This window comes from Falco biarmicus, chromosome 3 (genome assembly GCF_023638135.1).
Source record: "Falco biarmicus isolate bFalBia1 chromosome 3, bFalBia1.pri, whole genome shotgun sequence".
NCBI classification, from domain to species: domain Eukaryota; kingdom Metazoa; phylum Chordata; class Aves; order Falconiformes; family Falconidae; genus Falco; species Falco biarmicus.
The window spans coordinates 55,974,498-55,999,365 of NC_079290.1; the positions used below are offsets into that span (position 1 = coordinate 55,974,498).

At 40.5% G+C, this 24,868-nt stretch overlaps 2 protein-coding genes across 2 annotated transcripts in view; both read right to left on the reverse strand.

The window, feature by feature from the left end:
- Positions 1-532: 532 nt before the first annotated feature.
- On the reverse strand, positions 533-7,116 carry CABYR (calcium binding tyrosine phosphorylation regulated). Its single transcript, XM_056333589.1, is given in 4 exon segments — positions 533-1,213; positions 1,216-1,502; positions 5,547-5,673; positions 6,943-7,116. Coding segments are annotated over 2 exon segments (609 nt in total). The 5' UTR covers positions 1,501-1,502; positions 5,547-5,673; positions 6,943-7,116; the 3' UTR covers positions 533-889.
- A 5,439-nt stretch (positions 7,117-12,555) lies between these two features.
- Positions 12,556-24,868, reverse strand: part of TTC39C (tetratricopeptide repeat domain 39C) — a 37,587-nt gene continuing 25,274 nt past the window's right edge. The window contains exons 7-14 of the mRNA XM_056333588.1: positions 24,763-24,856; positions 23,824-23,931; positions 23,189-23,298; positions 22,364-22,487; positions 19,880-19,977; positions 18,837-18,941; positions 15,839-15,877; positions 12,556-15,172 (exon numbers count right to left, since the gene is read on the reverse strand). Of these exons, the coding sequence (XP_056189563.1) occupies positions 15,083-15,172; positions 15,839-15,877; positions 18,837-18,941; positions 19,880-19,977; positions 22,364-22,487; positions 23,189-23,298; positions 23,824-23,931; positions 24,763-24,856 (768 nt within the window). The 3' untranslated portion in view covers positions 12,556-15,082. The remainder of the gene's footprint in view (positions 15,173-15,838; positions 15,878-18,836; positions 18,942-19,879; positions 19,978-22,363; positions 22,488-23,188; positions 23,299-23,823; positions 23,932-24,762; positions 24,857-24,868) is intronic.

Consider the following 24,868-nt stretch of genomic DNA (forward strand, 5'->3'; position numbering starts at 1 on the left):
TTTGTTTTGAGCAACTTGTTTCATAAGAACAGATTTTATTCTGTAACCCCTTCCAAGAAGCATAACCTCAGCTGTCCTCCTTGATAAACCTCTAGTTTGAATGACTTGACCATGTGCAAGAATAATTCTTTCCTTTAGTTGATAGTAGGACTGTCCTCTTGCTCCTGACTTTTGTGTACAGTTCCTTCCTGGAACAGAACCTCAACAGTGTAGACTATGCCTGCTTACAAGGAACTAACTTCGGCTCTGCGTGTAGTTTGTCAGAATCATTGGGCTTTATGCATACATGATGTTAGCACAGTGAAGAAGTGAAACAGCTGCAACAGATGTTTATCAGTGGTCATAATTCACATGGAGTCAACATTCAGGATGTTGTGCTGTGCTAGGAGAACACAGAATTGCATTCCCATGCATTTTAACTGCTGGCTTTTTTGGAGCATTTGCATTATTTGATTTATTACAGTGTAAACTGCATTCCTCTTGAACTGTTCCTGAAGTCCAAACAGCCTCTCATCTCAACCTGTTTAAAAAAATAACATGAACGCGGTAGAAAATACACAGCAAGAACTACTTTAATGGCTACTTAAGTGTACTCTAAGGTGACGGTATTTTGTCCCATTCTGAATATTACACAAATGGTGAAAGGTCAGGCTGCAGGCATAAAGACGTATGTAAATATGAGACTAAAAACTTTGTTACTTTAGGCTAAAACCAGAGCAAGACTGGTACTACTACTTGCAAAGTGTAACAAGCAGAGGAAGGCACTGGGCCTGGTATATATGACAAGTACTTTAACCACTGATCTTAAACCTAATTAAGCTTTTAGCAGTAAAATCCAAATGCTAGCATCTCCCTCTGCAAGACCCATGCAAGAAGCAAGCTTACTTCTTCAAGACCCTGCCCTGGCAAGAGGACCTGGAGTAATGGTGATCTGTCCTGTGGTGCCGTAGCTTTCTGCAAGAGCATTTATACCTGGGCGCTTAGCATCAGCTGGAAAGCGTTTCTTTGTAGGTATCGCATCATCCAGAGGGATGGCAACTGAGAAAACACCGGGTGTGCATGGCTTCACTGCAGTTTCCTCTGCAGAATTAGAATTGGGGCTTGCCGTATCCGTTTCGTCAACAGCAGGCCTGGCACCTGAGACCAGGACAGTAGTGAATCTCCTGGCACCTGCTTCCTGCTGTGCGAAGACAGCAGGGCGAGGAATAGGTTTCCCCAGTCCTGTGTGTTCTGAACATTAGAACCCACTGAAATGAAAGGTGGAGCACTTCTCTTGCTTTCTTCTTGCATCACAGAAATTGGAGCAGATACTTGTGACAGTTGACCACATTGATGACCTTCCCTCCAGGGAAGGCTGAGGGTTGACTGGGAATAAGGAACACCAGCTCCAGCAGGAGAGACGGATGGTGGCGATTTCTGACCTGGTCTCAAGTCAGTTAGGTGACAGAAGGTCCACACATTAGAATGTGGAGGGAGCTGTCCCGCTTCACTTGATACCATGGCTACAAAGATACAAAAATAAGAGCGCTGGAATCAGGAGCAGTGAATTCTGTAAACCCTTATGTCTAAAACAGACATGGCTACACTTGGTGAAGCAAGCATGTTAGAGAAGAGAGCTGGCCTAGCAGTTTGGTATGGGGCTGACAAACACCTGCAGCCTAGAAAAAGTAAAACTCTCTATGGTCAGAGCAGAGGCTCTTCTGGAAAAGTATTTACCAGGTGTTTCTGAAACCAAAGTCTGTCAAACTCCCCTAAAAGTTTGATTTTTTTTTAAGAAAAGCCAATGTTAATTTACAAATCTGCCCAAGCTCAGCTCTCCTCTACAAAATGCTCTGCTGAAACCTCAGCTGTACTGCTTCTCCTGGGGCTTGGGATGGATTCTGCAGTACCAGGGAGACTCAGGGCAGGGGAGCTCCACCGTGGAGGGTTTCTCCAGCTGGGCAAGGGATGAGCTGGGCACGTGTCACCACAGGGAAGAGATGCTGGTGACAGCCTCACCACGAAAGGTGAGCACCAGCACTCTTGCTGTTTGTGGAACTGGTGACAAGTGTTTAGTCCAGCTACAGAAACTCACCAAGCTCAAGACAGCAGAGGCAACCACCACTGTATTTTTTTTTTTCTAATGGAAAACCGCCTAGGTCAGTGCTGTAATATAAGAACTTTCAAGGGAGGAGAATCAAAACAAAGCCTCCAGCTGGTCATCTCTCTTCAGCCACAGAGCACGTGTTATTACGTATTAGGTATCTTAACCCTGTTTCAGAAAATCCAGCTTGTTTTGAGCAAGACCATTTGGCATCGATAGGCACCTTCCCATCACTCGTACCTGTATGTTTGCCTGTGGAAGTCCTGCCCACAGCTAGCCACATCTTTTGGAACAGACGTTGTAGATGGCAGTAGATCTAACACACGTGCACTGGGGCCAAGCAGACAGTATTGATACAGTAGTTTCTTAGAAGTCATCTCTACCCTGCCCTGCGCTGACATAGATGCTTTTCCATTTAATGACCACAGATGAAGCTGCAAAGCTAGAAGCTGGAACAGGAAGATGACACAAAGACCCCAAACTTTCTTACCTGACCAGACGAACTTTTTCAGCTGATTCCACTTGTGCTGTAGATTCCATTCTCTCAGGATGGCACATTAGATCATCATCCAATGGACCTAAGGTTGTAGCACTTGAGCCCTGGTATGCATTTAATGGCTGCTCAATCTTTAACAGATAAGCTGTTTGGTCTACAAAGGGAATGATTATTTTCTCTGGAAACTGCTCTCTACGTAAGGTGGAACCTCTGCATCCATAACTGGCTCATCATCTCAGCACAGTGATGCAACCTCAGTGGTTGAGGCAACCTCAGCTTTGCTGCAGGAAGGCACAGCCTGCAATGGATCTTCAGGAGTAGGTGATGGTGAAAGAGGTGATGGTTCTTCCCAAAAGGGGACTGAGGGACCTCAATTTGCATCATTTGTTGAGACATGAGCCTGTCCATCTGCAGGCCCTAGTTCTCCAGCTACAGGGCCCTGACTCGGCACTCCTGGTTGTGACCTAACGGCCTCCACGGCAGCATCATCTTCAGCAGCACCTTCTACTGGTGTAAGTTCATTCTCTGAGAACTGAGAGTCTTCATAAAGAGTCTGCACACTGCCGCATCCCTCACAGAATAAAAAGAATCACTGTTACATAGCACATGGGCAGCAAGCTGTGCAGGCTTAGCAGGGATGTACACCAGTCCCTGAAGGGATGAAGCTCCATCAGATCCAGGGCAGGATCTGCTTTCTGCAATGGAACTGGCAATTGATGGGTACTGAGTTACTTTGGAGCTATATTGAGTATCAGGTTTTTCAAGGAGCTGGTCTTCTTCTGTGTCAGTACACCTGTCCCTCTGCTTAGGCTCCCCAGAAAACCAAGTGTCTGTGTACTGTGATGTCTTCTCTTCCAGTCCCTCATTCCCATTTTCAGCAAGGTAAAAAGCACATAATGGCAATACATGAGCAACTGTTCCCATTGAAATAAGAGTGATTTCAACAACAGCTCAATTAGATGCTCTACAGCACATTTATGAGGCTTCCCGGGTTGCAAAGACTGAATAATTTAAGGAGGGGGTTTGCTCCCTGCCTATCAATAAGGGGGAAATAAGAATTCAGAGAGCACTTCAAAACCTAGGAAGCCTCAAGGGTACTCCTGATCCTGCAGTAATGGCTACGTTCTTACCTCCTGCCCACAAACATTGCTACACTGAAGGGTTAAGAGATTAAACCTTTTACATTAAGCACATCAGATATCTCAGCTGGATGAGTACAGCTCCTCTTTGCAATACCTCAGAACTCTCTTTGGATCCACAGAAGTTATTATAGATGCATATATGGCGATATTTTAGCTTCCTCAAGAGTCTCGAGTAGTTGAACTGACACGTTAATGAAGTGAAGAACAGGGTAAGACACGACCAAGTTTTAAATACAGAGTGAAAAATGGCCTCTAGATTAGTTATCGGGGAGGAACACGAGAGTACTTGGAAGATGAAAAGAGTGTTTCATCACATGGTTAGTAAAACCCTCAGCATTGAAAAAAAACCCAACAAACGAAGAGATTTGGTTTCTATCATGATGGGCAAGAGTTGGCCAATACAGAAAACCAGCACAGTAGCAGAAGAGATGTCTTTAATACATCATCATAGCTCAGCACTGAGGTTTTTTTCTGAAGTCATGACTAGACGAGGTATGAGAGCCATAACTCAAAGGATGATAGAGCTAAATCCTCTCTGAAAAAAACCCACATTAGTCTGACTGCCATCCCAAGCCAACTCATACCCATTTATAATCTAGTGTCAGTATCAGGCAATGCCACAGAAAAGAAAGGCTCCCTTGCAGCTATACAAGCCAGCTAGCTACCTACTGGTGCACAGTCCCAAAACCCATGCTGGCACTGTGGGCAGGAGACTCCAGAGGAAACCTTGCTCGAGCTTGCAAAGGAATTCCTCTCTGATCATCGCCTCTCATAGCACAGTTATAGTCGGGGATGGATGACACAGAAAGAGAGGGGTCAGAGAAGGACCTGTATTAGAGACCGGTGAACATGCAGGGGTCAGGTCACAATAAGCAAGCCACTGACAGGCATTCAGACAGAAAACTGCTGCGTTAAGCAGCCACCCTCCAACACGCTTAAGTCACAGCAGTCAGGCAAAGTCCCCAGTGCCGAGAAAGGGGAATATCATACCTGTTTTTAAAACTGTAATGGGATCTCTAGGAACTACCGATCAGCCAGCCTCACCTCCACACTTGGTAACATCATGGTACGGATCCTCCTGGAAGATCCATCAGAACATACAGAAGACGGAGAGTTGATTAGAGACAGCCAGCAAGGGCAAGTTCACAGAGGCAAATGGTGCCTGACTAATCTAGTGGCCTTCTCCAATGGAGTGACAGCACCAGCAGACAAGGGAAGAGCTACAAAGCCATCTACCTGGACTTCTGTAAGGTCTTTGGTATGGTCTGCCACAGCATCCCGGCCGCTAAATTGGAGAGAGATGGGTTCGATGGGTGAACTATTTGATGGATAAGGAACTGGCCAGATGGCTGCCCCCAAAGAGCTACAGTCAACAGCTCAATGTCCAAGTGGAAACCCCTCAAGGGTCCACACTGGGACCAACTCTATTTAATATCTTCATCAATGACAGAGTTAAACTGAGTGCACCCTCAGCAAGCTTTCAGGTGAGGCCAAGCTGAGTGGTGCAGTTGAGTCACTAGAGGGAAGGGATGCCATCCAGAGGGACCTGGGCAGGCCTGAGCAGTGGGCCCATATGAAATCTCATGAAGTTCAGTAAGGCCAAGTGCGAAGTCCTGCACCCGAGTTGGGGCAATCCCCAGTGTCAATAAAGACTGGAGGAGGAACAGATTGAGAGCTGCCCTTTGGAAAAGGACTTGGTGGTACTGGTGGATGAAAAGCGCAGTGTGGCCCAGCAATGTGTGCTCACAGCCCAGAAAGCATCAAAAGAAGCATGGCCAGTGGGTGGAGGAAGGTGGGTCTGACCCTCTGCTCTCCTGAGAGCCACCAGGAGTACAGTGTTCAGCGCCGGGATCCACAGCGGATGAAAGACATGGATGAGGGCCATGAAAGTGATCAGAGGTCTGGAACACCTTTCCTGTGACGAAAGGCTGAGAGAGTTGGGGATGTTCAGCCTGGAGAAGAGAAGACACCGGGGAGACATTATTGTGGCCTTTCAATACTTAAAGGGGGCTTTAAAAAAGACTAAGACTTTTTACTAAGGCCTGCATGGACAGGACAAGGGGCAACAGTTTTGAACTGAAAGAGGGTAGATTTACATTAGATATTGGGAATTTTTTACAATGAGATCCTGGGACAGGCTGCCCAGAGAAGCTGTGGATGCCCCATCCTTGGAAGTGTTCAAGGGCAGGTAGGATGGGGCTCTGAGCAACCTGGTCTGGTGAAAGATGTTCCTGCCAAGGGCAGGGGGGTTGGACTAAATGATCTTTAAAGGTCCCTTCCAACTCAAACTACTCCGTTATTCCATGATTATGCAAAACCTGCTGTGTAGTATCATCAATGCAACATTTGCAAATGTACCAAAATTCAGCCTTCGGTGCCAAGTTGCACTGCAACATCCACCAGTCATTTTTATAAGGAAACTGCTTCAAGTGCTGAAGTTGGCAGTGGTTAGCTTTTTTAGAGGAGAGCCTAAGCTAGGAATAAGATAGTAGTACTTTCTGTTCATAGCTGGGGCTTCTCTTCATTGCTGTAATTACCTTAGTGTATAGCTCTCAATCTACAGACCAAGGCTGTCTCAATGCTGGCTGGTTCCTGGGTTACCTGGAACCCAGCTTAGGCATCCTTTTTGAATAAAGGGTATATTTGAAGCTGCTGAACCTTATAGTAACCAGATGATGGAGCCCCAAACCAGTAGGGCACATACAAACAGGCTGTGGGCTAGACACACACCCCTATCACTGGTCCCACACAACCTGCAGGCGGCACGAGGTCTTCCAGCCTTACAGCCAAACCCAAGGAGCAGCTGAAAGCTCCCAGCACTTCCCAAAGGAATCAGCACCCCACAGAACTAAATAATGTTTTTATAAACAAAGAGATACAATATCTATTTACAAGGAATATGTAAGCAGAAAGTCACTATCTGCTTAGAGTGTGACAGTTCGCACTGCAGTATCTTAAAATTAGAATGACTAAAGGCATCAAGGCTGCTCTCTATACTCAAGGAGAAAGTACGGCATCCAGGGGACTAATTCTTTCCACATTAAATAGAATCAAGTGCTTTCTGAAGATGCCAGACTTTTTGATAGCCCACAGCCTATGTGCATCCTTCACATGACTAGACACAGATGGAACGCAACCCGTAAAGTGAAAACTACTTGCATCCATTCAGGCTAGAACATTATCTCAAAATACCTTGAAAGAACAAACAGCAACCATCTTACCGCTAATGATCTCAAACTTTTCAACCAGTTGTTATATCCAGATTTGGATGCCCTGAAAACAAAAGCAGAAATGAAGCTGCAGTGGGATAGCACTCTCAAACAGCTCAGCTCTTCAGATGAAGCACCAGTCGGAACAAACCTTTTCGGAAGGCGACAAGCTCTTGGAAATAGAGCAAAACACTAAGCAATGTTGTCCAGGTCATCTTCTATGGCAGCCCAGCTCACCCCCTTGAGCAGGCCCTTGAGGCTGTGTGGAACAAGCAGCCCAAACTGAAGACTGCATCTTCACCCTCTCAAGTTGGCTGACAGTTTCCCATCTGTACAGACAAACAGAAAACCTCAGCTGAGCATCTGCCCCACTCCAGCGTGGTGTCTAATGCCAACAGTGTGATCACAGCTGCTATTCCCTTGCCACGCCATCAACAGCCTTCCTCCACCCCTTCCCAAACACTCCTTTAACTTAAAGGGGATATCCACCATCTGCAGTGACCAAATCCTTTACTTCCCCTCTGCACGTTTAGGCGGCAGGTGGCCAGCCAACTAGGGAACCACGATGTGAATTCAAACCCATGCCCTGGATTCACTGTTTTAAAGGTAAGGTCCACTAAAGCACCCAATGAGGCAGAACAGCCATTCGTGTTCAAACAAAGAGTTTACAGGACACTTCTTCCTCCTCTCTCCTCCTCATCCATCCCCTCCCCTACTTGCTCTCTCCTGGTCCTGGCCTCCCACCAACAGATCCGTACAAGGGTGGTGCCACACCCAGCCGGGAGGGATGGTCACAGTGCCCTTGCATCACCCACAGGTTTGAGCAGTGTCTGCAGCATTAAGTTTGTTGGTCATAAAGGATTACAGGAAGGAGTAGGAGGCAAAAATACATGATTAAAACTTACCTCTGGGCAGTAGAGCACTCTGCGGCCAGGTGACACTGCCACTTACCAGAAAGAGCTTTTCTCCTGCAATAAACACCCTGATTGCCACTGCCACACAAGAACCGGTGCATTTAACGGACATAACAATTTGAGCACAACTCTATTTATAACCCTCTCAATAACGTCTTTTAAGACCAAAGTACAGTGTCGTGGCTACCATTACTCAGGATGAGCAGCGCAAGGGCTGCGAGGGCGAGGCTGAGCACCCGTGGGTGCTGCCTGCCACGGGGCGCAGGGGAAGCTCACACCCCCTGCGCTGCTGCCTTTTCTCCCTTCCCACACCACCATGAAACCCCTCCCTGCTTCTGCCACCAGCTTTTGCCTTCAAGCACCTATCTGGCTGAACCCGCAGCACATGCAGAACACCTTCAAGAAAAGTGTTTTGCCTTTGCTGAAACACCAGTTTTCCTCGCTAGCAGCAGGCAGCCAAACCAGAGACATTTCTTGCCAGCACAGGAAGAATGTAACTTTGTGCTCAGTCTTGGGTTATGATGACTTCACACGATCCAACGCTGCAACCTGCAGAAAGGCTGCAGCCACATCCCCCCCACCCCTCTGCTAGCCACACCAGGGAGCTGGGTGCACAGACCCATCCCCTGGTTCACAGCCTGGCCTTTTAAGATAGGTGACACACAACACCCAAGGGATTTAAACTGACATAACAGACTACGAAATATAGCACCCGAGAAGCGATGTTCAGCAGTGACCTCTGGCAGGAGCTCACAGCTCACAGCAAATGGCTGGGGACTGTAATCTCTTCAGCCACAGCAGCTACACCCAAAGAACAACAAGATTATTCCTTAATATGGTTCCATTCATACTGCAGAACCTAATGACTGGAAGGGCAAAACTTCAAACAAACCTCAACAGCCTCAGGGACAACTTTTGTTTTCCAGTACATACTTTCAGTGGATACACACATATTTTTCTGTTCCAATAAAAGAAGCACAAGAAAAGTAACTGTACAGCGCTGTATTTTGAAGGTTACCACTGTGTTTCTGAGGATCATGAAGGCAGGAAGATCATGGGGGCAAGCCATGATCAGGAGTCTGCCACAGGATAAAAACTTTTACCCACCAACAAAGCTACAGTTCAGTCTTCATCACAGTTGGAAAACCATAATTTACCTACCTGCTCTTGCATTCCTGGATGTCTGCATCTCTATAAAAACCCAAGAGGAATTCCTACAGTACTGAAGACTCAAGTGTCGCTGCTGCTAAAACATTCTGACTATCTACAATAGCTTCCTTTAGTAATCAACATATTCATAAGAGGTCATTCAAAATTAACAGACTATTGTATCACTTTCAAATTAGTTTACTGGAAAGTATGTTAACAGTAAACTCACCACAAAATGCTTCTTCCATAAAAGGATCCTTAGCAAGTAATTTCTCATTAAGAAAACTTCTCACAATAACTCATCAGTTCTCAAGAGTGATAACACATACTATAATATGAAAAAAGTTAAATAGGAATATGTTATGACTTATGAAATTAGGAAGAACAGCTATCCTATAGAAAGAATAAGATATACTTCAAGGATATATGTAGAGATATATCTGTATCTCTACAGCTGAGATACAGAAATCAAAATTTCAGATTACTATGGAGAACATAGAGAAGCCATAAAGGCGTTAAACATACCTGGGTGCAAAGGCAGTCGCAAGGTTACTTTGGAACCATCCTTAACAAATACAGACCAGAAGAGGACTTCTAAATTTGCTTCTTTTGGAAACTTCCAAAATTCTAGGTCTGCAAAGCTCTGCACAGCAAAAGCTTCAAAGATGATTAAGTACAGATATCATACACCACAGAAAAATTTATTATCAGAGGTAACAGAAGCATAAACCTCCTTAAATATTTAAAAAGGCTTCAGCCCTTAACAAGGAAGTCTGCATGTCTGAAACTTTCGAAGAGCTACAGGAAAAATATGACTGGAAACTAATTCACTGTGCTGGAACTTGAATGCTGTATTTGGAAGCCATCTAGAGTAAATCCATCATACCAAGCGTACCAGTTACTCCATACGTTAGTTACCCTTTGGCCCCAAGCTGAAGAGCTTTTCAGCCTAACAGCAGTTTGCCCAATTGAAGGTAACTACCTTGTCCTACCATCCTTTGCCCCATCTGCAGAAGTAACAGCTTCCAGACAACATTAAAGTCTTAAGAAGGTAAGAGATTGGACTGAAGTTCAGCATATCAAGGTCCCAGATGAGCCTTATTTTTCTGCCAAAAAAAAAAATCCACTTCATTGAATCATTAGAGTTCACAACAGGTTAATGAAACATACTGGTTGGGGGCATGTGGGGTGTGTTCAGTTTTAATTTTTTTAACTTGCAATCTCTTTCAAAGCTTCAGCTAAACAGGCAGGAGGACTTGCATTTTTTGCAAGCACCATCTTTGTGTTTCTACCTGCCAATTCAGTAGAATTCCAAGTAGGGCTTTTTGCATTCATCTGCATGAAAACCTTCTTGCTTTTCCTACCAAAGGTACAATACACTGGTTTTATTTAAGGTATCTTCACACATATCTGACTCTTGTCTTTACCTTTGTTGGGGCCTTTGCTACAAGTGGGGAGAAGTGTATGCCCCAGCAGTACAATTATCTTTTTTGCAATACAGTAAACAAATTGCTTTTAGTGAAAGACTAGGAGGTGTTTGTTAAGTAATGGTTTTGCTCGGCAAAGCCTGATAATCTCTCTCCCCCCTCAACTATTCAATTCAAACTAGCTTTTTTTCCTTCTCTTAACCCCTTTACCTGGGAACCCTTCTGGGCATCTCCTATAGATAAACACAGCTTGCCAAAAAACAACTGAAAAACACTGAGGACCAGCCAGTTCTGCGGAGCTTAGCAGATTACTTGATTGGAATGTCTTGGAAGAAGTCCCATCAAAAGGTAAAGAGCATTTTCAAAAAAGTAGCAATGAAAATACGAGGGCTAGCTAACAGTAAGGCAACTGAACATGAACTCCCCGTGGTAAAACACGCTGGCGGTCAAAACACAGCAGCTAAATAGGTCATGAAAATTTATATACATAAAATTTGTAATACAGAATTGGGTAATTAATCGAGATTCTGAGCAGAAGCAGGGAGGCAATATGCAACTCTAACATGCACCTAACCTGTTAACCTATGTTGGGTCCAGTTTTGGGGTCCCAAACACACATAGAAGTGTGGTAAAAAACAGAAATAATTCAGTGTTTAACTCTGGAAAGCCTGCCTCAAGTTGAATTTCTTCCTGTCTCATAAGAGGCGGGGGTGGGGGTGGAGCAGGAGTATCATTTTGTGCCATCTAGCATCAGCACACTTTTATAACTGTTTAATTGAACAAGTTTTGAAGTTCAGGGAAAATACAGATCTGCAACACTGTGATAAAGTAAGCCTTTCGTAAAAGGACCCAATCTTTCTTCTAGTGTACCTTGTACACCAGCTAATTTCATACAGGAACTTGCTTTGGCATGAATTAGAAGTATTCTCTATAGATACAGATAACTGTGTAGAAACAGCAGGTTCTCATGCCTGTTGAATCTTGGTCTAGAATACCGTATTTTCATTGTTCTTTGGTCAAAATGAACCAGAACTAGAGCTTGCCTGTATATTTCCATCTTCTGTAAGTCTGCTTGTCCAGATAAAAGTAGATTTTGAAGCAGTATTTTTCTACCTCTCCTCGGAAGAGTACAGATGCAAGACAGTATCGTATAAGCAACTACTCAAACTGTAATTAGCACAAAACCAACTCCCTGTGCTGCCTTTTTTCCTAAACTCCTAATTTATATAAAAATTTGTCATACAGTTCCTTCAGGATGAAGGATCAGTACCTGTAGTTCTTACTCCCAAATTTCAGTGAAGTCTACCACTTGTGTTCTAGGATGCCTGCTGAGCCAAAGATAAGCGTGCCAGTCAGATGCCACTGGCTGCCCAACTGCCTTAGAAGACAGTCAAGTATAAATTTACTTCTTAACCTTCGCTTTAATAATGCTTGTTTGGGATTGCGTAATTTTTCAGGAAAGGTATTGCTACCACTGTTAGTATTTTGTAATGATGACTGGAAAGGGAATGTCCTTTATAGGCTACCCTGCTCTCACTCCACTGACAGGTTCAACCAGCACTCTCACAACACCATGTATAGCTCTACCTGTATCAAGCTAACGCTTCCCCCTGTTCAAACTTCAAACAGTTACAGAGCTGTTTTTAAATGTGAGTATGATCAACTGCTGGAAAGACACCTACATTGTTGTAAACTGAAGAGGAATTCAATACAACATTTGGGAATTTTATTTAAGAATAAAGCATAACTAGAATATGAAACAAGCATTCGCAGTCTGAGAAGAAATTAAAGTGCTTGCTTTAGAGTAAATGATAAACATTTTTCAAAAGTGTAAGAATACAACAAATACAATTGTGTGTGGTTCTTTTTCTTTAATGAAGGACAAGTAAATTTGATGTCTTAAAAACATCTTAAACCTTGTTCACTCTATGGTTAATTTCAGCATGACACATGTAACTCACTTTCTAAACCAGGAGACTGTAATTATACTGGAAGAACAAAACCTGAGGTAATTGCTGACTAGAAAAGCTTGGTTACAGAGTCACTTGACATCCCAGAAGTTCTCCCAGTACTTAGTATCATCTTGCTCGAGGCCACCAATTTAAAGACAAATTTGAGGAGCAAGGGAACAAAACTCATGTCCACATTTCTTTTAATTTTACTCAGAAATATAAAAGTGCAAGTTCTGTAAATTAACAACATTTACAGTACATCACAATAAATATGCCACCTTGTGACATCTAAAAATTCTAGTTATTTGAAATGAGTCATATTGAGATAGAAACTGCATCAACGTCAACAAAAATACCTGACCCAGTAAAGATAATCTTAACATATTAACTAGCAAGATGCATATTCCATTATTGCTATTAGACCATGCCTCCGAGTTCCAAAGTATAAAAACTTACCAGTTTACAGAAAATACCGTTGAAATTTTTCTCTTCACAGGCACAATCTAACATAAAAAAATAATTTTGACATTTACAACGTAGGATATTCTCCTACGAGGGGAGGAAAAAAAAAAATACAGAAACAGATAGTGCTATTTCAGTGATAATTCACTAAATTCACAGAAAAGCTGCAATTTCCACAGAGTTAAACTGTTATATGAATATATAGTGTCTTTCCATACGCGCTCCTGGCCTGGTGAGAACAACAGGCCTTTTAGTAAATTTACTACAATTTGCTAGCTACCTTCAAGTATGTAGACCCTAGATATCCCAACACAAATCGCATGCAGGTGCTTTGTGTCCTGAACAGCCTAGTCTCACATTATATCTAAGCAGTGTGTTTGAAAGGAACTTTGTCAGTAACTACCATTTCTAGCTATTTACCCTAGAACGGACTGTCTCTCTGATTTGCAAAACATTAAAAGTCAGATAGGACGAAATAAGATCTCAAGTACATTAAAGCCCATTTTTAAAATCGTTATTTGAATTCTATGCAGTCACTATATACACAATACATTGTTTTCTAGTCAAAACTTAGTTGGATTGACCAAACAAGGTTGAACACTCATGACTCAATATTACTGTCAAAGTTGAATAAAAACCCCAGTGTACTACCTGTAACACACCTAGATTATAGAAAAATAAAACTGCTTTTTTAAGAGTTAAGTGTCTCTCCTCTCCTTCACAAACTGCAACAGAAGTGTTTAACTGCTCTAGGAATGCCTTTCATAGCAGGAATGGTGTATATTTCTAGAGAGAAATAGAAGTGTCTCAACCATTTCATTTGGCCTACCAAATAGGACATTACTTTGCTCCTCCATATCAGTCTTGCTTTAGATTCAACCTCAAAAGCAAATCAATGAAGGTTAGGTGTGGGCAAGGTCTAAAACTTTGGCAACATATTCTACAAATAGGTAAGGAAAAAAAAGTTTAAGCTAAGGAATTGTTTAAGGCAACCTGACCAAAGTAAAGATAAGGCTTTTAGATAACTATTTCAAGGATATCGAGTTTTCTTAGCTTTGCAAAGTAACAAATTCAACTAACTTTCTGGTCAGATTTCCATTCATAAGCTTCTTTAAAAAAATATTTACCTTCCTAGAATATGATATTACCTGAATGTAGGAGATACTACATATTACAGGCAAAAGTAATAAAAAGAACTATAGATGAACACACTGATGGCCAAGTATTAACAATTATATGGTCATGATAAAAGTTTTAAGCTCTCCGAGGTATTTCAGTATTTTAACACCACAGGTTTGGAATACCATATAGAGACTTAGGATACCATAGTTATGGTAGAACCACCAAAGCAGATTTTTGGTTTTGTCTTTTGTTTGGTTGTTTTTTTAAAGTATTTTTAAAGGTCACTGCAATGAAGATGCGGCAGCTTGAATGAAAAATATGAAAATCACGGTATCTGGCTTAAGTATTTTAACATAATATTCAGGATATTAAGAGCAGAAAAAAGAACTGCCCACACTATAACTGCATGTCAAAGTTAAGTATTTGCTGGAATGTACCAGAAGCAGAGAATGTACCTAAATATTGACATAATTTATATGACAGGTAGGAGTTGGGTTGGGAGGGAAGGAATGAAAAATGGAAGGAGATGTAAGGTTTAAAATTCACACAGCGGTCATCACAAAGTCACTGACATAAGCCACTATAATTTAGTAAGATTTGCTTTTTGTGGCTGAACAGTTTTCTTCCTCCTGTGCATTAGCCGATGTGCTCAAAGGAGGAAAAATAGAAGGAAAAAAAAAAAAAGTGTTCTGACTGTTCCCACTTCAACATTTACACCAATTACTTTTATCGTATCATTCTAATCAAACCAGAAGCTCTCCCCTTGGCATATTTTAGATCTGGACCTATTTTAAAATTAAAAACCACACCTGCCACGATTGTTGAAGTAAATCATGTGTGCTTATTTAGGCTCACCCACAGACGTACATACAATTGCATTCAGCTTGGTTTAAACAAAATAAAAACTGAAGAGTTGAAAACACAAGGTCACTTAACCTTCCTGGTTGATTTACCTTTAGTTAAAACTGTAATCTTTCACTAAGCCATACCAACTCTGACCATACTAGGAAAGTGTCTCTGGCACAAGTGGTTTTCAGAAGAAAAGCTGGTCTTCCCAACAGCTTTTTCTTCTGCTTCATCTTAAAGTGCAGAAACTGTGGGAACGGATAACAAGACTTCCTGTCCGTCACTGTGGAACTACTTCCCTTAGAGAGGCTAAGGCTGCGTGTATGCGGACATGCAATCTGTTCTCAAAGTCATAGCCAGTAAATTCCTCCTGGGAAGAAAATAAAAGAAAAGGAAAAAAAAAATAAAGAAGGAAACCATGTAACCATTAGCCTCCTTCACTTTTCAACGTGATGATAATTTTACTACTCATGCTTAAGAAGTCACGTTACAAAAGAGACCGAAGGAAAGAGGTGAACTGGAGATTGGATGTTGCAATATCCCTACATAACCCCAAGTAACAGGATTATTACAGAAATTTCAAGTTGGTGAAGAGAACAGAAAGCTTCCATTTCCAACATGCTGTTTGGATCCCATGTAGTTAAACAGCACCTGGCAAGTTCTGCAAGACCAAAAGCTCTAGAAAATCCCAACGTGCCCAAGGCAGGAACCAGTTGGAAGAGGCAAGGAGGGGAGAGTTGTTATTTTCAAACTTTCTGTAGCCAAATCTTAATTGAAACACTTGGCAAGGCTCTAACAGTCCAGGAGAGGTCACTAGTGTGGGCTAAGTGCTATGACTAACCTAGAAATACATATCTACATAATATACATAAATGTGTATCATATACATTAATGTATATCTACATGACAGTGTTGTAGATTACAGGTGAGGGAAACCGACACTTAACTGTACTCCCACTGCCCCAAATCCCCCAAAACCACAACCTCTCAAATGCCCTCATCTGAAAGATAAATCTGAAAGTATCTTAGTTTTTACCTTGGCTTGGAGAAGTAAGGTTTTGCCTCTTGGCACAGTCTACAAAAAGACAAATATTGCATTAGAAATGCATTGCAGACATTGCAGAGAGTATCTAAACATATGGCCTGGTCAGTCCAGAATAGCATCTTTATCTTGAAAACAAGGTATCCAACAGACAAAACCCTTTCAAATTAGCAAACTAGAAATACTAATGAGGCACCTAAAAAAATGCAGTATTATGTATTTCTTGTCTTCTACAGAAAAGGAGAAATTACTGCTTTAAATGCACATTGCTATTGGTGATGGTGAGCTACAATCCATGAGGAAAGAAATGAAGCTACAGATAAATGACTAATTGAGTAATTTTTGTTTCTTACCAGAAGTTCAAGCCATTTATCTACAAAGTAAGTTACTAGATTTTAAACATTAAAAGTTGTTTCAGAAATCTCAATTTCAAACCCTTAAGGAAAATATATGTATTTGCAGATTAATATTTACTACCAAAAAGCTCATGTTTTTTTTTTATCATGCAGTACCTTTTTATTTTAAGCCTTACAAATAAATAATCAACTGCCTGATAAGACAGAAAAATATGAATATATGTATTTATATTGGTTAAGTTACATTCAGTGTCTAAGAATTCTACAACAAAAAAAAACAACCTGTAAACTTCTTGACATAACCATATTCAAATCCTGAAGAACTTGATTAGAATTAAGTTTAAAACAACAAAGATGATTCAGATGACATGGTAAACCAAACACATAATGGTGAATAATGTCAAAGCAAAGTAAATTTAGTAACAGCATGGGGGGTTTTATACTAAAATGCATATTCATATCCGTATCTGTTACTCAGGTCTCCAGCATGCTCAGCCTCTCAGGCAGATGTGATTTGTAAAATCCTGTTCCCTTTTCTTTCTTAACAATTACAGAGCTCTCGCATGACACCTCAGCTAGGAAATGGAATTTTCTATAAAACAGCATCCACTCACCTGGAATTTTAGCTCTTGCTTTTCCCTATCCCATCCCCCTTTATTCAAGTCAAACATCATTTACCTCCCCATTGCCCAAGTGCCAGGACAGGGAGCTTCCTGCATGTCTTTAATGTACTAAGCACTACCACAGCTTCTCAGTACAGCCGCAAGCTGAGGCTTGCTCAGTCCTCAAACATCCAACACTAACCACATTCAGTTACCGTGTGCACATACTACATTTAAAGCAGCAGGGAGGAAGGAAAGACTGCTCCCACATTCTCAAAATCTTCAGATTACAAAAAGGCGTAGTGGGTAGCAAAGTTAAGAGACACGTGACATAATGAAATGTAAATATGAACATGGAAAAAAGGCAGCAGGAACATGGACTCAAACCTCCCTACCAGGCTTCAAGGCCCAGTTCCAAGTCACAGGGCAGCAGGGTTTTCAAAAAACAATTATTTTTAAAAGTGTTTTCTAGTTTTGTCCTTTGTCACAATAATAATTTCTCTTGAAAGATTTTCCTTTGCTTCCCTCTTTAAGGGGAAGGTTCAGCTCAGATTATTAAATCTGACAAGATCAAAACCAACTGAAAACAGAATCTTAAGAATACGGTATACTATCAGCCCAACTACTTTCTACACAACACCCAGTGATGTGGAGGTTCAAGTCATTACCCTGTAACCGCTTCCCCTACCTTGCAATCTAATTCAGGAAGCACCACGCAATGTGGCATAAACTCCAAGTAGTGGTATTACATGTCTGAGGAGGGAAACAGCACCAAGAGTGGTGCAGAAGTTGCCCTAGTTTAAGATTCTCTAGGCTCCCTAGGAGGCAGGGCACATACAAAGACCTGAACAATCAAAAGTATCATCAACCAAGCCATGCGGACAGTCTGAAAGCCAGGTGGTTTATTTTCATCTTCATCCTCAGTAACAAAAACTTCACTAGTCAGAGTGAAAGCCAAAACACCAACAGAAGCAGCTTTAACAGAATTTAAATGACTGAAATCACTTTACTTATACATCCCCTACAATGAAACTGTATGATCGTATGTGTGCCCTCAGTCCAGCTAGGTTCCCAAAACGCAATGATGTGCAAGATTAGGAAAACACCAGTCTTAAAGCATGGGGATAAATAATCCCAAAGTAAAGACTTCTGAAAAACACCGTATCATTCCAAATAAAAGTTTGATCCCAAAAACATGGGAGCTATTTTAGGAAGGCATCAATTTCTATTTGGAGAGGATAAATACAGGTAAACTTTGAGCTTGAATAGCATCCAAGAGGAAATCAAATACATAAGGATCCTGGGCATTCACCACACTAAGTACCACCTGCAGACAACAAATCCCTACCTACCCAAGGCATTCTTGGCACGCCTCTGCTGCCACCAGCAGCAGGAACACTAAGGGAGGTGAAGAGGGAGAGAAGGCTTTGCGTCTGGAGGAGTAACAGAAGTATTGCCATACCCCAGTATTTCCATCTGCTGTTTCTATAAGGCACATGAGAAAATGCGCATCATGGCACAATCAGAGAGGTGAAAAGTCAAGTCTCTGGTGCTTTCTGCAGTAAAGTATTAAATAATAATCAAAACAATGTGGTGCTACACTCATCAAAATTCTTGCTTTACTGCTTCCTGTAGGTTTGCAGGCATGTTCATTGTACTGCTAGAGAAAGACACCACTAATGATCAGGAAGGTAACAACGGCCCTGAAGAATCCAAGACTCAGGCTCTGGTTTTTATGTAAAAATAAAACCCAGTAACAACAAAACAAGCCATTGCAGTGTTATCTAAGCTCCTCAGAATGTCCTTACAGCTCCCGGTATTGAAAAATTCAGACTGTCGCCTAACACACATTGTATGTCTTGGTTTAAAAAAAAAAACAACAAAGTAGTAACTTACTTTACAGCAGGTATAAACCGAATTTTTAAAACTTAACATACATTATTATCACCTATAAACTTTGATCCATTGTTTGTATAGTGGTATTTTGACTCCCCACCTTAATTTTAAGAGTTTAAAAATAGGCTATGCTATTACCTCTGGATTGTCTAACAAAAGACAGCCAAGTTCATAGCAAGCATATGGCTGGACGTATAAGTTGTTTTGACGACACATTTCATCTTTAGCAGCTCGCTGGAAGAACTATGAAAATTAAAGACAAAAAAAGAAAAGACTGCAGTAATACATCAAAATTGATGGTTTGATACTTCAAAAAAATCCAGAAGTACAATTCAACATTAAGCACTAGAAATCAGCCCACAGCTAAAATGAGAATACATTAACAGTTTCCATTGGTAGAGATTCCTTAAGCTAGGACCTAGCCATTTTTACCAAAACTACTGTATCAAGGCAAAATTACTTGTTTGGATTTTTTACCAAGTAAATATGTTGACCATTTCAAGAGTTTTCCAACTTCATATTGAAAAACGTATTAGATCTTAACATCAGAGATGAAGTACACAGATTACTTAAGATATGCTTGAGAAAAGACCAAAAAAAAAAAAGAAAAAGGGAAAAAAAGATGTAAAGCCAGCATCAGCTCCCTTGTTCCTTATTGGAACAGAACTGGATTCTGTTTGAGGGAGGTGAAAAATAAAGTTGTGCCTACAGATTAAATCCTGGAGCAGTGGCAAAAGTGGCAAAATTATTCTTTGATAAACAAACCTCTCAGTATCTAATAGGTCTGGAGGTGAAGCAGCAAATCTATGCTTTCGAAAGGTCAGTCTCAGAGTTTTGGTTTTTTTTAGAAAGTTGAATTTTCTTTGTTGGACAAAGTAAATCCAGCAGAGCAAGAACTTGCCCGTTCATCTTCCCAGCTTCCCCTTAACTCTTGCTGCTACAAGCCACTTTAGCTGCCATGTTCATTCAACAGAGCCAATTACCTAGAACATAATGAAGACACGCTAAACCAGAAGATTTGAAAAGAACCTGACATACTCTGTTGGAATTAACAAAACAGAATGATAAATAGCACTGAAAACTAATGGCTTGCTTAACACTCTTACTCAACAATACTTACTGTTCAACAGAATAATTCATACAATAGGATTACTGGTGTAAATTATCATTTAACAACTTACCTGAACAGCATCTTCAGAATTCCCTAAGCATTTGTGTATGGCACCAAGAAGCAAATTCCTCAAACCAACAGCCGATGAATCATCCACATCCTGACAAGCTTAATGAAAAGATTCCAGTAAACAAACAAGGTGGATTGAAATCCTTCCTTATAAAAGAACTGTGGTCTATGGTGACTTTTAGTTTGATGATTAAATTTAACCAGAAAAAGGAGATGCTAGGAACATTAATATAAATCGAAGTAATTTGGTTTCTTTTAAATACAACCCATTTTATGTGAACCTCATCAAGTAATGTGTCACTCATGAGAACAATTCCTAACAGGAATGAATGGGCTGAAGTCAAAGGCAGTTGGTGCATTCTTCTCACGAGGAGAGGAGAATCCATTCCTCTACTGGTCTTTGAAATACACACTAAAAGGTAAAGTTAAGAAATAATCACCACCTCCTGCTGTTATGGGAAACTGGTTTGTCCCAGATACTGAAAGAAAAATATATAGTCCAAGTTACAAGGAGCACAGGGCAAGTAGTTCAGACAAAGCTGATTGTTCTGAACTGAAGCCAAGTCACAGACAAACAAAAATCTGTCCTGGACTTAACCCAGACTAGGGTATTTTGGCATCACGGTTCTCAGTGCTGAGAGGATAAAGCTTATTTGCCAGACCTTAGCTGGCCCACAATCCAGGGACAGACTGTGCCTAAATTGACAGGTGCTCTGATTCCAGAAAGACCTGAATCACAATGCACATAACTGTCTCTAGATTTATCAGGCTCCATTTTGATCAAACTCATTAGCACCAGCTCTGTCCAATCAAGGCCAGTTCCATGACGAGCCATTTGCACCTGCCTGCATGGTCCCCTCCAGGAAGGCCAGGGCACAGGGAGACCTGCAGGGCTTTTTGTTGCTTCAGAAGGAGTTGAACTGCTGCACCTGGAGCAGCAGCTCCTTTAACTTCACATTCTGCCTCATCTCCTAAACCCTGCCAGATCTTAACTAGCTCTGCATTCAGAACACAGTTAATCCACAACCCAAATAAGCCGCCTATGAATAACTAAGAGTAGGCTGCATGAAGAATTTGGATGTTACACAACACATGAGGCTGTCAACTCTCACTTGTACTGCAAGTCTCAATTTACTTGGCATTTTACTTACAGAGATACATGTGGATACAAATTAATTGCTGTAAGTCAACTTCCAGCCCTGAGGAAGTCTGGAAACTTACCCCAGCAAATTACACTCCAAGTGTTCAAGAGAAGAGGAAGCGAATACATATAAAACTAAATCCTCTACCATCTCATCATTCTTGAAATACACATAAGGCACAGCAATAACACTCATGCAGAAAATTTTAAACCAGGGATCACTAATGCAGACACATCTGTCTGTGTCATACCTAGAAAAAGTCTATCTCTGAATTTCAGTCTATACTGCTATTTCACAATGAAACATGAACCACTGATTAGAAGCTTATACAAGGAAGATCACAGCTTCTGAATGTACCAGGACTACATACTCTTTACAACCTCTAAAGCTTATTGTTCTGAAGGTAAATGACAGACAAAAAATTCCCAAAATTTATTTTTACATAAAGTAAATCTAATTTTAAAGTCTTCAGCATTATCTTTGGGACTAGAAAACTAAGGATGTGAATGTAACCCGCTATCAACACACAATTTAAATAGACAAATTATCTTAAAATAAAACCAGAACAAAATCCCACAACCAGTCCTAACTCTCAAGTTAAAGACTGGTGGTTTTCTAGCTTAACATAAAAATTGCGTAGTCCCCAAAATTTCACAATTACAGAAAAAGGGAAGTATCTCAGTGGCAGACATTTTTTATTACCTGCTAATTTAGAAAATAAACCAACTTGAAATTGTTTGCAGAATGCAAACAAGACTGATCACTTGGATGTCCTGAAAACAAGATAAACACTGCTAAAATAAACTTCATGTGACATACATCCAAAGACATCTGGAGTCTAAGAAAGAGGCAACTATAAAATGCTCCTTTCACCTCTAAGATGGTCCCACTGGCCAAGATAAACAGAACCTTTGTATGATAGATGACCTCACAAGCTACATATAGCCTCTTAGAAGAGAGCCGACATCCAGAAACGAACTGCTAGGTTTATTTTATTTTTTATTATTTTGTAGCTAGGTTTAAATGAGTTAAATTCTGCTTAGTGACTTTGGACAGTAACTATCATGCTAGTATTTCGTTTTAAACAATGGGCAAACGTAACTGGTTAAAAAGCGACCATACATAGCAGGCAGTTAAACTTCCAAAAACCTAGAAAAATGGTAAAAATAAAGCATTAAGCTGAATCTTAATGGGTCATATTTTTTTTGTTACTCAAACTGCTTTGCTATGACACATGCACGTAAGTTTAAATTTTCATGCTACAACAATCAGCTACTCTGTGCAACAGAAGAAAATTACACACCTCATTTACAAAAGTAAACAAATAAAGAATAATATTGTACCTTGGCTCATATGCTGTAAGTTTGAGAGGGAACAGTTTGGAAGGGCTTTCCATAAGTACAATACTTCAATGGATGCCAGGACACAGAGCTCTTTGGTCGGCATTTGTTTTCTAAATCTATCTGCCTGCAAGGTGGGGAGAAAGAGGGGAGATCTGTCATTGATCCCTTTATAGGGAACACAGTATTATTCACAAGTTATACCACGAACAGCAATTCTAACTGTTTCATGAAAGCATCCAACAATTTTATGAAAATAAAGTCAACAGTAACTGAGCTTAAAGATGTTAAGACTAAAAAGCAAAATCTTTCAATTAATTTAAAGGCTTATATATTGACCACAACCAATGCTTCCTTGTATGCAGTCTGATTTGTTTTACTGTATTTCACAATCCCAAGTACACACTGACTGGATGCTGAAATGGTAACATCTGCAAGATCATCAGTGGGAGATATTTCCTGGACAACTCCTAGCTTTCAAAACAACTAAGGCTTTGACAAACAAGACAAGATAAAAAGTAGTAAAAAAAGGCTAAGCTAGAAGGAAAATTACTAAAGCAACTACAATATAATGTATTTTTATCTTTAACAATTACTGTAGTTGTAAAGCAAACAGCTAATTCACATTTCCTTTGCTAGGTTCTTACAAGACATGACGCTATTGTTTTCCCATCTGAATCCATCCCACTAATTCTTATACACAGCAGAAATTCTTATACACAGCAGAAAACAGATACATCCTTCAAAAATAAATATTGGTAAAGAATTCAATAAAATTACCAAGTGTAATTATTGTACTGAAACAAGTCAGCCTGAGCTAAACCAAACCTTTTTCACTGAAAATTGTTCAATCTGATTGTTTTTTCTTTTGAAAAGCTTCTGAACTTCCTTAAACACATTCTGAGCACCACCGACATCACCAGTGGCTCCTTGACACACTGTAACAACACAGAAACAAAAATGTGTTAACACTACTGGGATATGAAACAGGAAGAATTAAGATTAGATACCATACAGTCACAGCAAAAAACACACTCACTTCCAGAAAGGATCCAGACCAGGGATTTGACAAAACATGCAAACTCCAACTCTCCCAAGTAACCTCTGTGATCATTAACAAGTCAATACTTCTTTTTCATACCCATTAAAGGAACTACTATCACCCAACCTCTAAGGATTTATTTATTTAATCGTTGCAATACACTATTATATGACCTGTCACTACACAGGCAATCAGAACACATTGGGTGCAGGAGGGGAACATTCATGTACGTGTGCACACATGCAAGTGTACATTATATAAACAAAGGAAATTATCTAAGTGAACTCTGGCATAAAGCTGCATAAGCGGCAGGCAGTGTGGAAGGCACTATGTACACTACTAAGTTTCCAAAACCAAAACAGTGCCAAAACCTTACCACATCACCGATTTATCATTTATCTAATACAGTGAATATACTCACCTGCCGTTAAATAAGCATAGTAGCACTGGGACCACCTGGATTCATTTTTAAGCCTTTCAAAGGATTCAAACGCATCTTTGAAATTCATCTCTATCATGCTGCACCAACCTAAAAGCAAGACTAATTTAACTTCAGAGAAAGCACGGTAATTCAAATTTGGTGTCAACATTACTGAAACAGAGTCTGTTATGAGAGCTGGAGCTAGTTTAACAACAGTAACTGGAAAACTTAAAAATAAAACAAATTGATGACATACATTTAAAGCCTGATTTAAATTCACTGGGAAATGTTGAATTATAAGAATCCATACAAAATAATGAATCTACTTCAAACCAACAACAAATCTATACAGACACTAAAAGCTCTTTTTTTATTATTTTTAAATAATACCATATTTTTGTCAGAGGCTGAAACTTACAAAGGTACTACTTTCTCCCTTATTCTTCCCCACTGTGACAAGATCCCTTAAGGAGTCACATTTAAAGCTTGACGCAAAGTATCTTCTCCAATATAAAGGCTCGTACGCAAATTAAGAACATACAGCCTATATCGCGACTCATAGATATAGGTCCTGCAAACTGTGAAACAGACCTATTAGGTTTTGGCACAGAAATGGTGATTCCACAGACAAATTCAGATTAATTAATTCCTCATTTTTAATAATATTCTGTAGGTGAACAGTTTGCCCTTGATTCTGCAGTCTGCTCTCTGATTTTGTATCACCTTATATCTGCATAAAACAAAAACCTGTTGAATTCTACTTGCCCAAACAAGACAACAGGATTATCACCATAGCCCATCCAAGACAAAAGGCTAGTATTCTAAACCCTTTTTTAAAATCCTAATTTAAAAAAACCAAACACAACACACTTTGTTCACTGAAGTTGCTAGTCTAAACTTGAAAGTGAGCTATTTATAGATTAAACATATCCAACTTACCTATTTCGTATAAGCAGACATGTTGAATCTCCCTTTGGTCTGTTGCAAGTTCCAAAGCGGTATGAAATGAGGTCAAGGCACTATTGATTTGACACTAAGAAATGTG